Below are 17,923 nucleotides of genomic sequence, written 5' to 3' on the forward strand. Positions count from 1 at the left end.
CAGAAGCCACTTGTAGTAGAAGATAATTTAGTAGGGGGAAATTATGACCTAAGTTACTTCTGTCCAATGGAAAGGCATCTAGTTAACTTGTAGAAGGAGCCAGCAGCCAATCTTGGTGGTAGGAGCTGAAGTTAGTGAAAAGCCACCGAGTTGAGGCCTTAATCCTAAATAGCCACCGCAAAGTTTTCCGTGGTGGTGAAAAGGAAATTGAAATCTAACCAGAGCACTACCATGACCTACTGCTTTAGAGAAATTACAAAGGTTAAAAAGCTACCAATCCATGAAACATTTGGTTCTGAAGTTGTTTAACGTCCTCCAGAGTAGCATAGAGAGTGAAATATTTCAACATAGGCTCTCACTTTAGAAACGACACAGTGATTTTCTCTCCTGAGTAATGGGACACAGCGCACAGTACAAAACTTGACAGAGCCCCTACGGAGACAACTTGTCTCTTACTGCACCGCTGCCAGGAGAATAAAAAGGTTAAAGAAGTCATCAGATTTGTCAGATCATTTTTTTTCAGATGGGATGAGGATCATATAATTGGAAGCACCAGCCGAGCTTTAATTGCACGTTTCTCAGGAAAGGGCAATGGGTTGAGCTTATAGAGGTATAATTTTATTGTTCTGTCGCTAATGCTTTTCTTTTTAGACCTGTTGATTACCGTATCTCTCTCACTAAGTTATTTACAAAAGTTCTGGTTGTTCCGAAACTGTAGTAAATGCATAAACTGTTCCTTATTGATTTTTGTTGACATTTTATATGGTATTTTTTTTTTTTAATGCATTCTTAACCTCCGTTTGGAAACTGTCAGTTTGGCACATGTCCCTGGATAATAAGAGTAAATGAAGTGAATGACACAGTTCTTCCTGACTGTTCAAAGCAGTTAGTCCAGGATTCTCGGGGCTTTAGATATGCCTCCATTAGATTATTTGCTTTTGCCTCCATTGTACTCTCAAGATAAAAAAATGGGAAAAGAAAAATCTGTTCGTGTTATTTCCTCCATTAATAATGACCATGTTTTTGAAGAGACATGACTTGGAAATGGATGGTAAATTTGGGACTCTGTTATTTTAGAGCCGAGTATCAATATGGAAGCCAGTACAGGTGCTGTCATCTGCCTCACACACTATTCCGCACGTCATCTAGGTGCCTTAGAGAGGCTGCCAGATGGCCTTCATTGATGACAGAACCTGCAGCCAGGATAGGCACAGGCAGCATGTGGATATAGAGAGCGCTATGGAGCAGCTCAGCCTTCATAGTGAGCTACCCTCAGGCTTCAGAAGGCCCGCTGAACTGGGAGGGGGATGTGAAATGAATCTCCCATGCACTGAGAATGTTGTGTGTTAAAAATTACAGCATAATGCAAAAAAAAAAAATGCATTGACTTATTTTATGACTGATGTTGTTGTGCTTTGGGATTAATGGGCAGGCATTGCTGTTTGATTAAAAGGTGCTAGTACAGTATTGACTTGATAATCTCACCAGGTACACATGCAGAACAAAAGAAGGAATATGGTTTATGGCTCACAAATGGGTTTACATAAACCAAACAGTCCACTGGCTGTTTAGACGTAGGACATTCTTTTTGGCTGGCTGGCAACAGGGCAGCCATCCGCCTTGTCGATGCCAGAATTCCGCTCTCTTGGATTCACTCTGAGATGACAACGGGCTTTAGCCTCTCAGTGTTTAGATCTGCTTCATTTGGAAATCTCCTAAGTAGTAATAATAATAAAGTTTTGAGGAAATTGAGTGGAACACTAAATTATTCTCTGATACCTAAGTTCAAACTGTGCAATGCTAAACAAGCTTAAAATCAATGCACTTTTATAGTCATTAGAGATCATAAGTGAGCCAAGTTTGCGTTGCTTTAGCTCAGATCTTAGTGTGTTGTGGTTTTATTATAAAATCAGCCTGAATCTGCATTAATTTCACAGTCTTTTTCTCTTAAAAGCCCAAGGGTGCAAGATGAATAAAATGTGAATTTCAAAAAGCAGTGTTTTTATTAGTGCAAAGGGCAATGAGCCGCGTAGTTGGAGTGGTGGCCTGCATGCTAGCCAACACTGACAAGGAGCAGAGACAGGCTCTATAGATTCTAGTTATTTTTCAGAATGAGAAAAAGATAGCCATGGCAAGTTCGATGGGCCTCACAGGAGACATCCAGAGAAATGTACATTGTCTTGTGAGTGTTAGCTTGTAGGTCAGGTTGCTGATACATGTCAGAAAGTCACAACTTCCTAAAGTCATGAAGATTCTATACTGGTAAAAAATCCAATGCGAATTTAAAAGGTTTGCTTTATTTGCACTGTTGAACCTTAGAGTGATAGAGCATTTGTTTTTGTTCATAATTAATAAATACTGGTTTGTGCAGGATTTGGTATATTGGTCTCCATTTGAATAGCATTAATGTATATTTCTACACATATACTTTTTAACTACCCTGAAGCGATTACATATATTTATTTGCTGACGTTTTTGAGTTCTTGGAATTTTATGCTCATTTGCCCTTGGAGTGAGGGTTTTATTATTTGCTGCTTAAAAATCGATGCTAAATTTTGAAATCCAGAGCCCTAATGTGTGGGTGCCTAAGTAAAGATAATCAACCAGCCAAAAAATGTAAAAGAGCAACTTTTTATTTTAGAAAATGTTAACTAGATCTTGCTAATTTCAAACCTGCGGTTAAAAAGAGTACCCAACTTCCTTCTCCTCATCTCCATTTTTAAAAAGTAAACTAATCAACCAACAGATCTTTCTACTCTGGTCAGATTAGCAAGTCAGCACTGTGCGTAAAAAGCAAAGTACGATAAAACCAAAGAGGGAAGTTGTTTATTTTTATGTACTACTGAGAACAGTGTCGTCCTGTGGCAGTTCTCGTAGACCGTGTTGGTTTAACAAGCGTCCAACCCTTTTGTCTTGTTGTTTTTTGTCTTTCCTGCTCCCTGTCCCCTTGTTTCCCACAGGCTGTGCGTTTGTCACATTTTCTACAAGGGCAATGGCACAGAATGCAATCAAAGCCATGCATCAGTCTCAGACCATGGAGGTACTGTATCATCTGCCCTTTCTTTGTTTTCTTTGTGCAAATGATGGGGAATGGTAACGCAATTCTCTCCTGTGTGGATTGTTCCCATGACAATCACAGATTTAAACTTTCACCACCTCTCTTTCCATGCATTCATACTCTTTCTCTCTCCCTCGCTTACTTTCTCTCTCTGACTTTTCCCCTAATGACTTGAAATGGACTTAGGAAAGCCTTCCACCTGCTCCCATTATTTTTTGAGCCTCTTATTGCAGTGGCCCAGGGCCTGCCATGTGCAGTCACGATGCAATTGAAGCCAGGTAGTATTCTGCACCTGAAGGGTCCCATCCGCTCCCCAGCCCAGGGTCGGTATGGATTAAGCATGAACAACCCCCACTCCAAATTGCAACTTGCCCTGTGCTAACTCACAGGGTTCTTTTTTGTTTTTGTTTTTTTTTTTAATGTGGGATCAAGTTATCTTTAGTTACATGGAATTGTGTTTTTGCATCAAGAATGTTGGAGAAAGTTACTTCTTCTCCCACTTCATTTAACCAGTGAAAACACTTATGGATGAAAGTCCCCTGAAAAATTAGATTTCTCCCCTTACTGAAAAATGAACAATAATCCAAAAGCATAAAGGCCCAAATTTGGTCTCCTAACGAGAGATAGTAGCTTTAGAGGAAAATAAAGATGCTGGCGTGGATGCTCACCCGCCAATGCAGATAGATGGCTCTATACTTTTAGTCTGTGATTTGGGTCATGGCCTTTCAGAATTTTGCACAAAAGCATTCCAAGAGTGATATGCTGTTACTTATTCTGTGCTGTCTGATAGAATCATTTGGGAGTGCATGTGCTGCTGTATTATGTACACTGTATCTCTGTGTATGGGTGATCTTTTCCACAGGTGGCCTTGTGGCGTTATCTGAAGCTACGTTTTTTTTATCCTGGGGGGAAAAAATATTTTCCGCTTTATTTAATTAGCAAAAATTTCTTAATTGATCGTTTGAGCTTCTTTTTTGGCCTCCAGTTTTTGGGGGGTTTATTTTTTGTTTGTTTGTTTTGTTTTTGTTTTTTTTGCAATGCTGCATCTCCCAAAGCATGCTGGGAGCTAAGTGCTCATTATGCGTCATGTTTTGTGGCAACTTTTTTACAGTGAGCCAAAGGGTGGGTGGGAAGGGGGTGGAGGGGAGGAGTGTGCATGGCATTGTCATTAAGTGTTTACTGTACTTTTCTAAGTTTTGATATCAGCATTGCAAAGCCTATTGTCTTTTTCGAACTTCACTTTGACTTTGATATTCCTAACATATCTTATATAATCACTGTGTTTTCCTTTCAGTGCAATGCATTTTTAAGACACTCCCACCCCCTACCTGAAGGCACGCTCAGGTGAAAATCGGCCATGATAGGAGATAATTAGCAGGATTTGAAATGTCTAGGAGCCAGTTTCCTATGTGACAGTTTTTGTACCCCCGGTCCCCTAACTTCTGCTGCTCCATCATTGTGGATGAGTCTGATTTCCAGCTTCATGTCAGTGTAGAGATTAAAACGGAAGTACTATTAGGAAAAAGAAAGTCTTTACCTGTATTTATTACCTTCCATGTACGTGCTTTATTCTTAATTATTTTTATTTTCTGTAGTTTAGTGATTTGTATCTAAATTGGTCTCATCTTAGATAATTTTTTAGTCTAAATTCTTTCCTCTCTGTTGGAAACATTGCCGCCCCAGCTGCTTCCCTCAGCGCCCCCCAATAAAGCCCCAGAGGGGCTGGCAGGGGCCCAGGTTCCCCCCATGTCCCAGCAGAGGGAGAGCACAAGGAGAGAAGGCAGAACTGGGGAAGAGCCCGACTCCAGGAACAATGGGCTCTCAAAATGAAAAGATTCTGCGATAGAGAATGGGGTGTGCTGGTTCTTAAGGAGCCCTTGGTCCTTTGTTATGGATATCTATTATCAAAAATCAAATTTGGCGCACTTGTTTGAAACCTGGACATCCATGCCTAAAGAGCAGGGCCCTAAGACACTTAAATGTCTCACTTAATTAAAAAATATTGGCATTTAAATGGAAAAGTAGACATTACTCAGTTACATTATAGTCATACAGCTGAAGTTTATTTTCTTCACTTAACAGATTACATTATTTTCAGGACTCTGGCTCACATCTTTAACCAAGATGTGTCATCTAAGAGATTCGGATTCAAAACGACGTGAATGTCAAAGCTTAAAAGAACACGTTTTTAAAAATAATTGAATTTTAATATTGTACCTTCTATTTTTCTACTTTCCTCCAATCTCTCCCTATCCCATTTTTCCGTGTCATGGTTTAAACGAGTAATTTTTTGCTATAGTCATTGGCCTGATTTTCTACTTTTATATCATCTTATGGTATTTAAGGAAGAAAAAAAAATCAACAGTGAATGTACTTCTAGGAGGAGATGCTATAATTTGTTATGGAACAAAGTTGATAGAGCAATAACAACCCTTTTCCATGCAAAACCCTTTCTCTGTATAATTTTCACCTTCAGAATATTTTGCCCTCTTTAAGGAATGAAGTGCTGAAATATGGAGCTGATGAAGAAAAATGAAGCCTAGTTTTTTTTAAATGGTGGAAATACTACTTTTATGCAGTTTACTGACATTTAACATTCTGTCCTGTGACTATGGCTACCAGAGCTAAAGACTGATACGCTGGAAATTCAACAATCACCTCATTTTTCTCCCATTTTTTTGGTAATACAGACATGATCGCCTCACATGGTTATAGCTACCTCCCCAATAACTACCCAAGGTGATAAGAAAAAAATGCAAGGGAGTTTTCTAGGAGAAAGAAAGTGACCTGGGCAAGGGAAGAGAAAGGAAACACTCACTTAAAGTAGGAAAATAAAATTCTGAGAGGAGCAAGAGAGGTCTGTTATCATGCTGAGTTTCAATAAAGAGTTTTTGTTTTTTTAGTCACTTGGGTAGAATTCTTTTTACCTCAGCAAAATTTAACAACTGTAATTGTGATGAAATGTGTAGACAAGCTGTACTAAGAAGGACAGGAGAGTGGGGAGGGAGGAGAAACGCCTCTGCAGATGTTTACGAAATGCAGATGTTTAACGGGGCTTCTAAACAGAGGTCTTCTTCATGCCTCAAGGAGTTAGGCCCTTATTTTCCCTAACATGCATCAAACATGAACTCATTCTTTTTTATAACCCTTGGCCATTTCTTACTACCCCTACTCCTTGCCTTTTAAAGGAAATGAAAATTGAGAGAAGCACCTAGAAGGGTGAGATTTGTTAGAAAAAGAAGCCAAGTGGACTCCTTCTGCTGCCATTTATTCTGTATCTCCTTTGGCTGGACCATACTGCTAAGGTTTTGGTTCACAGTAGCTCGGGGGACTGTGGATAGTGTAGACGTGACACAGGAAGGGAGATCCTTCTGAAAACATGGGAACAGTTGTGTTGGTCAATGCCCATGTTTTCTGACTATCTCCTCCCTTCATCCGTGTTTCTAATACAAATCCCCTTCTCCCAGTTATATTGCTGGATCAGTATTATCCCCACAGTTCCACAGTTAAAAAAATCCATAAACTGAAAATCGGAAAAATTCCAGTTTCCTTGTCCCCTGCTCACATGTGGAAAGAGGTAGACACACGAAACAGGTCTATCTTTTAGACAAGTGAACCGTGCAGCTTAGTTAAAGAACATAGATAAGGTTTGTTGTCTCTGAGGAGGTTCTGGGAAGGCTGAAGGAAGACACACAAAGAAGGAAGGAGAGGCAGTTTCATAACCTGAGCAAGAAAGCAAATGGCTCCACCGACCACCAGATCCCCAAGGGAACCAATGACCGTATCTGGAATTTTCTGTTGATGGTACTATTCCCGAGAACAAGAAGGAATATCAAACCATTTTAAAACCATTCCGACCATTCCATGTGCTCCAAGGTAGTTCAGAAAGCTAGGTCCAGGGCTGAGTCTGATGAGAGGATTGGACCAGGCTGTAACTCCCTCTTCACTTTCCGCTGTGTCTGACCACAGGGCTGCTCTTCACCTATCGTGGTGAAGTTCGCTGACACTCAGAAGGACAAAGAGCAAAGACGCCTCCAACAGCAGCTGGCGCAGCAGATGCAACAGCTCAACACTGCCACCTGGGGGAACCTGACGGGGCTGGGCGGACTCACCCCACAGTACCTGGCGGTAAGTGCCGGCGGCCAGTCAGTGCGTGGTCCCCAGGAGAGAGGGAAACATGTCCACTGTTCCTCCTACAACCTGCTTTTCCCCTGAGTGTGCTAAAGAATTCATTTGGGGGACACTTAGAATCTCAGGGAATTATTGAACTCAGCATTGATGCAGGATATTTTAAGCACATGAGTAATTTAATTCTTGACTGATACAGACTGAGCAAAGTCCCACAGGCTAAATTTCTAATCCCTGTTTCAGAGACATCATAAACAGCCTTGATAGACTGTTGTTAGGAAACTGAGGCAGCTGTGGATGGAGCGCTCACTGCCTCAGGTTCATCGGTTCCATGTCAGGGCCCCACCTGGAATCCCCGTGGAACTTTCCTTCAGAGATCCTGGGTCTCTCAGGACACCCTGTTGACTAGACCAAATATTTCTTAACTTTATCTATTAGATACCAAAAAATTAGACCCTATTTCAGGCCAAATAGACCCAGTTCTTTCAGTCATCACTCACATTTCATTGTTTCTAAGCTTTCACTTGCTCAGTTTTCCCATTTCACCCTGTCAATGTCTTTGCTAAATACCATCACCAGAAGTTAAGACAGTTCCCCTGGCGAGACCTAAATAGCACAGGGCAGTGGCCGTTAGCATGGACTCTGAAATCTCTTAATGTAGCTCAAGAGTGGCATTTGTAGTAACACGGAAGGCAGCTAATACGCCTCTAGTTTTTCTTTATCTTTGCTTGAACTGCTGTCAAACCATGTTACCCTACTCCATTTTTCTGTTTTGGAACCTAAATGCTGGTCTCCTCATTTATTAATAGAATTTCATGTTGTGAGATTGGGCCTTTTTCTCAGCCTCTGTCAGTATGTGTGTGTGTGTGTTCGTCTTTGCCCTAACTCTGTCACTGGACCTAACTGTCCCTCTCAGGATTGTATCATCCAGTAGACTGACTTGGTCGCAGAACCTGTGCTGTTCTGCCAGACAGTCCTCCCTGGGCCCTGGCAGGTCAGACCACTGTCTGTAGAGGAGAGAAAAGAGAGACTCAAACGGTGACATCACTTGCCCCAGGAATGTGCTGCTGCTGGCCCCACGGGTGCACCCGGCCGTGTGTCCCCTCCGTGTGTCCCCTCCAGGTGTCCCCTCCGTGTGTCCCCTCTGGGTGCCCCCTCCCGGTGCCCCCTCCGTGTGTCCCCTCCGGGTGCCCCCTTCGTGTGTTCTCTCCGGGTGCCCCCTTCGTGTGTTCCCTCCGTGTGTTCTCTCCGGGTGTCCCCTTCGTGTGTCCCCTCCGTGTGTCCTCTCCGTGTGTCCCCTCTGTGTGTTCTCTCCAGGTGCCCCCTCCATGTGTTCTCTCCGTGTGTCCTCTCCGTGTGTTCCCTCCGTGTGTTCTCTCCGTGGGTCCCCTCCGTGTGTCCCCTCCGTGTGTTCTCTCCATGTGTCCCCTCCATGTGTCCTCTCCGTGTGTCCCCTCTGTGTGTCCCCTCTGTGTGTTCTCTCCGTGTGTCCCCTCTGTGTGCCCCCTCCATGTGTCCCCTCTGTGTGCCCCCTCCATGTGTCCCCTCCGTGTGTTCCCTCTGTGTGTCCTCTCCGTGTGTCCCCTTTGTGTGTTCTCTCTGTATATTCTCTCCGTTTGCCACATTGCTTCTCAGAGAACAGACATGGCTCCTGTTCCTTTATTCCCCAACCCCTGCCCAGTGCCCACTGGGTCCTGCATATAATAGCTTCTCGGTGCGTGTTTGGTTAATAAATGAGGAGCCAGCTTCTCCGGTCTCCATCTGAGTCCTTACGAAAGCCACTGACCGAATTTGCTGTCATTTTCAGGCCATTCCTCCACGAAGGCACCATGGGAGGTTTAGCCAGGTGTCCTGCTAAAACCTATACAGGATCTGCCATGTCTTCTTCTGGTCCTATCAGTGTAGAAATGTTACGAAAAAAGAAATGAGTCTGACTTAATAACTTGTTTTTCACAAACTTGTGCTTTTCAGATGTTCACAGACCATCTGTTCAGTGGTGTATACAAGAATTTTTATCAGAGATTGAAGTCAAGCTCCCCTTTTCATGGTTTCTAAGCATCCAGCTTCCCACTCCACCGTTTCCAAAAACCAAGGCACATGTGCCGGTCCCTGGTCCCCAGCACAGCTCCATGCCCCACGGCGTAACAGAAGTCTCTGGCTGTTTCTTTGGTCACAAATGCAGTGGTTTCTGTACCCTGGAAGAGAATTAGCCTCATTCTCATGTCTAACACACGTTTCTGTGCATGCCTTACCATGCTTTCTCCTACTCGGAATCGGAAGTCCATCTCTGCAAGGGCCCATGGCCTTTGAGGCGTTCCCTGCCTGTGTTGAGGGGCGGATTCTGAGCCCGACTCACCAGAGAATGGTTTTCGTGGGAAGAGCCCTCAGTAGTAGTTTCATGGCAGTCCAGCCTGAGCCTGCTTACCTCAGTAGGCTCTATTAATTCCTCAAAATATCTTCAAAGTGTATTTAATTTTACTTAACTTTAATTTTTTAAAAAAACCTAATAGGAGGAGTAAGGGGTTGCAATCACAAGAGAATGAAAAACCCAAGTAATCAAACCAAAGTAAGGGACTTATCTATTAAAATGGATGATCCTTGCCTTCTCCCTCTTCCTCCCTCTCTTTGTGTGTGTCCGTTTCTCTTTCTTTCTGTGATACCTAGGTAATATACAGGGGTGAGCAAAAGTAGGCTAGATTACCAGCCATCATTGCCTAAAAGATAAATCATAACTAAGATAAGAAATAATAATAAGACAAATAAATACAATAATTGACAAAGTAATGATAATACAAGAATAAACTGTTTCGTGTACTCACCACTGTAAACCTACTTTTGCCCACCCCGTATGTATTCAGCAAGTAGAGAAGGATGAGAGAGCGTGAGAGACATATTTCTGGTAAAGGTTAAAGTTAATCCCTGTGATACCATTGTCACTAAATCTTTGGTTTAATTAGTCACTGATACTCCACTCTGCTTGGTGCTTTCAAGTGAACTGATCATTGCCTACTTTTGAGTCATATTTATCAGAGTTGTGTTCTTATTGAACCGAGGGAATGATGGTCTTCTACGTTTTGTTTCGCAGAGCTCCAAGTAAACTCTGAAAGTTCTCTTTTAGGTAGTGAATCCTTCTCCTCCTCCAAAGCACATAACAACTTTTCAATAATAAATTTGGTGTGAATCTATGCTTTTTGGTATTCATGTAAATCTGAGTAGTGGAGGCAACTATATGTATACAAACTATGTCTCTATTGATCAACCTTAACAGAAAGAGAATATCAATACATTTAGTCAAATACTTAGGATAGCACCTGAGTGTTAGCCTATAATTCAAGTCAATTGGGCCAGTGAAAGAGCATTTTAGGGCATTAGCCACACGCCTGTGCCTTGTGGCAGCCACTGAGTCCACGTGGGGAAAAGGTGATGCTGACATGTTTGTGATGCAAAGTGCAGCCTCACCAGCTTCCAAGTGCTGACAAGCGGCAGGTTTCTCGCTGCAGTGAAAACCCTGTTAAAAGGGATCGTCATGGCCATGTAGCCGTGGCTGTGAAGAGAGACGTCATGTCTGCAGTTATCATGATGATTTCTCTGTTGGTCCAAGAATAAGTGGCTCCGTGAGCATCTAATAAAGGATGAAGGGAACAGAGCTGTGAAGGGACGTGGAAGGGACCGAGGCAGGGACCCTGATTGACGGGACTTACAGTAACGAGGAGGCTGCCGAGAGATCGCATTAGTCACGCCACGTTGGTTTCAATAGATTGCACACCTGGTTGTTAAAAAGACTGAATTGATTAATTGTTTTAAGGCAGCAGTGTTATTGAGTTTCCCCAGTGTCTGTGTCTCTTAATAGAGATCAGACAGTGCTATGGATTTACAGCCCCAACTCTGGGAACCTTCAGTCCATTAAGAGACAGCAGCAGCCAGCTGTACAAACGTAACAGAAGTGGGATGTGTTAGTGTTGTTTGGGAACCACTTGGCCCTCACCTCGAGGCTTGTTAACGGTTGTGTCTCCCTCTGTTCACAGCTCCTGCAGCAGGCCACCTCCTCCAGCAACCTGGGCGCCTTCAGCGGCATTCAGCAGATGGCGGGTGAGTGGTGAACCACGCCTTTCCTCTGACTGCGCTGTTGTCTGAATCCAGGGGGGTCAGAGGGCAAAGGAAAGCAGCGGGGACAAAGAAGAACAAAAGCAATTAGCAGCCCTCTTTGCTCTCTGGTTGGGGTGTTAAAATTAGACTAGCTGTGGGAAAGTTGCCCTCCTGCCTCAGGCATTTCCAGCAGTAGTAACATGGGGGCACAGCGCGTTCCTGCATAGTACACCCGTTGTCTTATTTTTAAAATTGGGATTGGTTACTGGGGAATTTCCAGCAAGATTCTTGTATCCAGGGCAGCCAAAATGATTAACATCCTTCTAAAATCTTAATAATAGGCGCTCAATAAAACAGCAGTCTGACCTCCATAATGAAAGCCTGGACTGCAGGCCTGTCTCTGTAATGGTCTGCTATCCCCTGACGTCCACAGACAATGAACAGGGTGCCTTTTCCACTGTAGTCCCCCCAGTTGACAGAATTGGGCATCAGACGCCTTTATGTGAAAGCATAATCTTTGTTCTTGAGAGAAATCAAAGTGTGGCTGGATTTGAAAGGCAGCGCGCAAAGGGTTGCTTCTTCTAATGAGCTGTGTCAGCGGTGAGGAGGTGCAGTGACTAGTGACAGGTCACTCCTGCTGTGTCACCTTCAGGCTGGTCCCCTAACTTTCCACAGGGCGGGGCAGGCCGCTTGTGCAAGAAATCTGAACACAGGTGCCATTCACCTGCCGCGAGGAACAGCCAGAGCGCTTTTTCCTCGTTTCTTTCCAGAGAGGTGGGGAGCCAGGGCAAGGAGAAGCCCAGGTTTTTGCCCCGTGAAAATCAGGCAGTTTGTTTTAATCAAGGACACGCTGACTCAATGTGCAGAATAAAAGCCATGATGAAAACTCCTTTTTTTCCTTTCTTTTTTTTTTCTTTCCAAATACAAACCCTTGGTCGTTTTTTTTTCTTGTTTCACTTTGAATGGATCTGGAAACACTCTCCATGAATGTACACCGGTTTCCCCTCCTGTGTGCTGTGATCCTCAGCCCAGCCTTTCATTGTGGCTTCACAGGCTCATGGTAGCTTGTCTGACGGGACAGATCGGCCCACGGTAAACATAATGCAGAATTAGTGGCTGGGCTCTAAATCTACTGGCACTGCCAGCTTCTTCTGTTGTAATTACAGCTTTTGGATTATTGGGGGGAAATGTATGTTCAAATGATAAGTAGTTAAATCATTCATCGGTATCTTCATGAATACAGTTTGGGAAGCTGGCCTTGGAGCTAAGAATCATATTGAACGGTTCATTTATTTTTAGTTCTGTGAAGGGAATTGGAGTGACATAAGTAAAATATTCAGGAAGTTTTCTATGTTTTAAAAAGAGAAAACCTCCAGATTGCAAGCGCTAAAATAAATGCGAAGGTTTGTCCCATTTTCCATGGAGGCTAGATTTGTTTTTCTTCTAATAGAAAGAATGGCTGCACCTAGACCCAAAGTTAGGGTCCTCGCTTCGAGGAAGCCTGGGACTCTCGTCTCCCACCGCTGAATTATGCTCTGGCTGCTGCCAAGCGCACTTCCCGGGCGGACAGAGCACCCTCACTGGTTAGCTGTGTGCTTTTCTGCCTCGCCAGCCACAGGTCAGGATGGCGTTCACGTGCTTAGCGTGCTCATTTACACACAGGCATCTGGGAGTCACCTTAGAGGGTGCATGGATCGGATGGCTAATGTGAGGCCTCTGTAAATGCACTGGGCTTCCCCAGATGCCCCGTTCTTGAACCTTCACTATGTGAAGTTCAGCACCCTGTGTCTGCACAGGTCAGAAAATCAAATGCTGACAGTCCATGGGGACCACTGCCTTGAATATTTAGAGTGTTAAGGATGTAGATGTCCAGGCGGTCTGCTGGGCCTGTTTTCTATAAAGGGTGCCCTTTATTCGTAAGCATAATTGTGTCATGGTCCTCATTGTTTGAAGCATTGTGGTTTGGGATATGGTTTTTTTCAGTAAGGTGAAGTTCAATGGCCTGCTGCTCTTTCGTCTTCTCCCAGAAATAGGGCTTGCTTTTTTGTCCTTGCCAGTCATCTCACCCAGTATTAAAAAGTGACCTGTGATAGAGGCCACTTGCTAGAGAAAGCCTCCCCAACTCACCAGATGTGGGAGGGGTGCCCCTCTCTCTTGTGCCCCTGACCCCTGACTGCCTCCCCGTCCTCCCTCACCTCTCTGACACGCCGGAATCATCAGTGCTCCGCGAGGCCGTGGCCTGGGCTGATGGACTCAGCCCTCACTCCTCCAAGAGGTGCTCGCAACCATTTTTGAGTGAATAAATTTATAAACCAACAACTCAAATTTATGTTTTGGATACATTCCCAACGGCGCTAAAGTTAAATGCCTGCTTTCTTAATTAAGAAATTTGGTCTTAGCCTTACATCTAAGACCCCCCCCCACCCCTCCCCCCCCCCCCAAAAAAAAACACATTATATAAACTAAGAACAGTATGTTCACGGGTAAATTAAATTAGAGAGCTTGTACAACATCACGCATGTTATGGTGCAGATGCTCTGCAACACACATGGGAGGAGGGATATGAAGGCACCCGGAGGTCATGGGTCCCAGACCCCCCCTGAGGTTAAAATGCTCCTGGAGCGGTTGAGGTTGTGGCATAGTGCGAGGGGCATCTACACAGTCCGGATGCCGTCTGTGTGTCTTCAGTGCCGCACGTGAACTCCACATGTAAAGTTCAATCACTCCTGCATGGAACACTCACCAAAGAGCGTGAAATATCACCGCGGAAACCAGTCGCACGTGGCTGTGAACCACTCTCAGGCATGGCCCACGGTCTGCCCTTCAGGAGACTCAGGTTTATCACAGTCTGAATGTCTCGTTTGAGTGAGTGAAACACTCACTGTTGGAGGAGAAAAATGAAGTAAATTTTTCAAAAACAAGAAGCAGAAAAAGTTATTTTAGATGAGAAGTTACTAATAGTTGCATCATTAAAAGTGAGTGAGACATCAGCTATACTTTTTTATCAAACTAAAAGTAACTCTAAACGTGTTCCATGATTTTATTAAAGGGTATCTTTATTAAATATGGATTTTTAAAGCAGAGAGGAGATTGGGACGAAATCTTAATAAACTGAATGCTTTTATGGTACTTTTTGTGCATCTTTGAAGTTGATTTTCCCTCTTAAAACTCCTAGTAAAAAACTTATCCATTTTCCCACTCAGTTATTTGTTGCATGAATTTCTGAAATCTCAGAAACTTGGGTCTGAGTTTGGGCTCAGAGTCTGGATTTTTCCTGAAGAAGAAGGAACAAGGGAAAAGTGGCTTAAGGTCATTAATTCCTTTTAACAAAAGAGGATTGTTAGAAAAACAAGAGTCGTATTTTACAATTTTGTTTTTAACAGAGCTCCTTGAAATAACCATGCCATTTATCCTCACAGCATGCCCAGAACAAAATCACCCCTTTGTTACTACATTGCAGTTGGGAAAACTGAAGCAGGAAGAGGTTAAATAAGTTATGTGAGCCCACAGCACCAGTAAGGGGCATAATACGGACGAGGATACAGAATCTCCAAGTATTGAACAGCTTTATGAGGTAGGGACTGTTAGTATCCCATTTTACAGGTGGGGCAGCTGAGGCTTAGAGAGATGAATGAAGAAACTTGCCCAGAGTTACTGAGCAAGTAAGTGGCTGATCCACATTTGACATCCATTGCAGCCTGATCCTGAAACCTGAGCTCTCCGTTGCCCCCAGCTTGGGAAGCAGCGCTCAGGGTCTCAGCAAATGCAGGTGTGCTTGCTCAGGTACAGCTGCTGTGACTCACCTACACCAAGGGTTTAGCAGGCCAAGTAACACTCAGGGGCAAGCTGTAGATAAATAATACAGCGAGGGCCACAAATCTGCCCAAAAAAAAAAAAAAAAAAAAGGCAATTCAGAGACAGGAAAAGTGCCTCCCTCCATTCTGAACCACGTTTCAAGTGTGTAAGTGTGGTTTGCTTTTGTCAAGGGAATTTGTTTTCTAGGGTGAGGAGTTGTTACCAGGAAACTATAGAGATTCTGAAGCCATCAGTGGCTGAAGAGTATCTTTTTTTGTTGTTGTTTTTATTGATTTGAGAGAGAGAGAGGAAGGGAGAGGGAGAAGAGAAACATTCATCAGCAGCCTCCTGCATGCCTTCTACTGGGGATCCAGCCTACAACCCGGGCATGTGTCCTGACCGGGAATTGAACTGTTGACCTCTTGGCACACTGGACCATGCCCAACCAACGGAGTCACACTGGCCAGGGCAAAGAAGAGTATCTTTTGATAAACGAGAAAACTTTCACTTTACTTCTGACATTCAGTAAAGCTGCTAGTTACTCCGTTTCAGAATATCTAGTCTACGTTTTAAAAGTAACAGTAAAATTATAGAGTGCAAGTATTTGCTTCGAACAACAACAAGACGATGCTTTCCATCAATTTGAGGTCCATCCCCAGAGAAGACTGTCTTAGAATATCTGTGATGAGTGGAAAGAGGGAAGGTATTTTAAAAACTGTACTGGAGGCTGGGAACCTGACATTAGAGACCCTGCCCAGGTGTGAGGTGTGCAGCCCCATTCCCAACCCACAAGGATTCGCGCTCTTCCCAAGGCCCGTCTCCCACCCTCCACCACACACACTTCCTGCGAATGTGCTAATGGGCCTTATGAGAACCTTTTATAACCACCCATCTGTCACTTTCTAACAGACCTGATTGGCAAGCACTTGTAACAACTGACATCTGTTCTCGCTTATTGATATGCAGATTTATGGTAATTGCTATGAACAATAAGACACAGAATTACCTAAGGTGAACATTAAATTAAATTTTCATGCCCTCTCCTTATAATTTCTTTTTAAATCTTAAATTTCGAGTGGGCATATTTGCACATCTGTTTTCCACACCATTTCTTTCCTTTGAGAAGGACCTACTTTTCCCAGGAATGAGTGAAGCGGGCAATCTCTATATTCCCAACTTTTTTTTTTCCTGCCATCTTGATCTTGGCACACTATTGGATTTCATAAAACTCGTGTAAATGCATTGCATGTCTAGTCACCCAGATTATCGCCCCTGTTTTGAGGGGTGTCCATCCAAGCAGAGTTTTTCATGAGGCTCACAGCGGAGGTTTCTTCTTAAAAAAGAGCCTTGCACCCAGTCAGACCCGACTAGGCCGGGATGCCGCCCTCTCTGCTCTCCTCTGCCGCCCTTCCTGGATCATCGTATGGGAGCAGCTAGAAAGGGAAGGTGGGACCCAGGAGGCGCCTGTGAAAGGAGCTGAGACAGAGGAAGGATGCGCTCAGACTCCCCCAAAGGAAAAAAGAAAACGTCGGAAAAGCCCAACGGCCTGGCTCAGTGGTTGAGCATCAACCTCTGAACCAGGAGGTCACGGTTTGATTCCCCGCCAGGGCATATGCCTGGGCTGTGGGCTCCTTTCCTGGTGTGGGGCATGCAGGAGGCAGCAATCAATGATTCTCTCTCATCATTGATGTTTCTGTCTTTCTCCCTCTCCCTGCCTCTCTGAAATCAATAAAAAAATATTTAAAAAATAAGATGAAAAGAACCAGAAATGTGAATTCGAAGTGAGCAGAAGTAGAAACTCCCTATAAGTGGGCTCTGGGGCCTCGATGTTGGCCCAGCGCAGAGTTAAAGGAAAGAGACCTCACTCCAGCCGGGAGCAGGTGGTCTGCGGCGGGTGACACCTGAAGAGAGAGAGATGCAGTCAGCGTGCCAGCAAGTCTGGTGCAGTTAAGGAGGCAGAGAGAGGAGTTGCAAGCAGGTCCCCACAGGCTTTCCAAGCTGCTTTCTGAGTTTCTGGAAGCAGTATGGCTCCCAAGCCGCCTTCCTTAGTGGGAAGTCCACACCATGGATGAGGACTCCCGGGTTGGGAGAAGCAGGAGGAGCCAAAATATCAGTCCCCAAGGACACGTACTGTAGGCAGGACGGGCTCTGTTTTATTCCCACTTCACAGCCGAGAAGTCCGAGGCACAGACAGTTAGCAGTTTGCTCAGGGAGGTCGGTGGGCGGGAGGTGAGGCAGAGCCCCCGTTGAAACACAGGCGTCTGAGAAGGGACCAGCTGCTGCCTCCAGTCAATGGCAGTTGTCACATTGTCACCAGCAGAGAAGGCTGCATTCCAGGCCCTAGGAACTCAGGACAGGGAGACGAAGAGATGCCTCTGCATTGAGAAGCAGAAATGTGGGAGTCGGGGCCGGAAATGAGGCCCCACCCAGCATAGGGGCCAAGGAACTGCCCTGACCACCTCTGGTGTGCTAAGCACTTCTGTCTGGGAGTGAGTGGGGAAGGCGCACCTCGAAACCTGCCAGGGTCAGCCCTGAAGGGACTAGGATAGAGGATGGGCGTGCTCCCCTCCCCCTGGAGTGCTTCAGCTGCCCAGTGCCTTCCTGTTCTCTGTCTCATCCCCGGCAAACTAGAGACCAGTGAGAAAGAGTCTCTGAGTTCCAGAAACTGTCGCAGCAGGATTATCCCCCAGATCCTGGCTCCTCCCTGCTCCAGTATACAGCAGTCTCTTCACGGGCAGGGACTGTCTTGTTTTCTGCTTAATTCTCAGTGCGGTACCCAGGGTATGGCTCATATGGTCACTCAGTAACTGATGGACAGACAGACAGATGGACAGATGAATGGATGGATGCATGGGC

At 44.6% G+C, this 17,923-nt stretch overlaps 1 protein-coding gene across 12 annotated transcripts in view; it reads left to right on the top strand.

Moving 5' to 3' along the window:
* CELF2 (CUGBP, Elav-like family member 2) overlaps positions 1-17,923 on the top strand; it is a 342,086-nt gene that overhangs the window by 255,812 nt on the left and 68,351 nt on the right. For all 12 annotated transcript variants that reach the window (XM_015569971.1, XM_015569972.1, XM_015569973.1 and 9 more), the window contains exons 6-8: positions 2,961-3,040; positions 7,028-7,186; positions 11,212-11,275. In XM_015569971.1, the coding sequence (XP_015425457.1) occupies positions 2,961-3,040; positions 7,028-7,186; positions 11,212-11,275 (303 nt within the window). The remainder of the gene's footprint in view (positions 1-2,960; positions 3,041-7,027; positions 7,187-11,211; positions 11,276-17,923) is intronic.

This window comes from Myotis davidii, unplaced genomic scaffold (genome assembly GCF_000327345.1).
Source record: "Myotis davidii unplaced genomic scaffold, ASM32734v1 scaffold226, whole genome shotgun sequence".
Lineage (NCBI taxonomy): Eukaryota > Metazoa > Chordata > Mammalia > Chiroptera > Vespertilionidae > Myotis > Myotis davidii.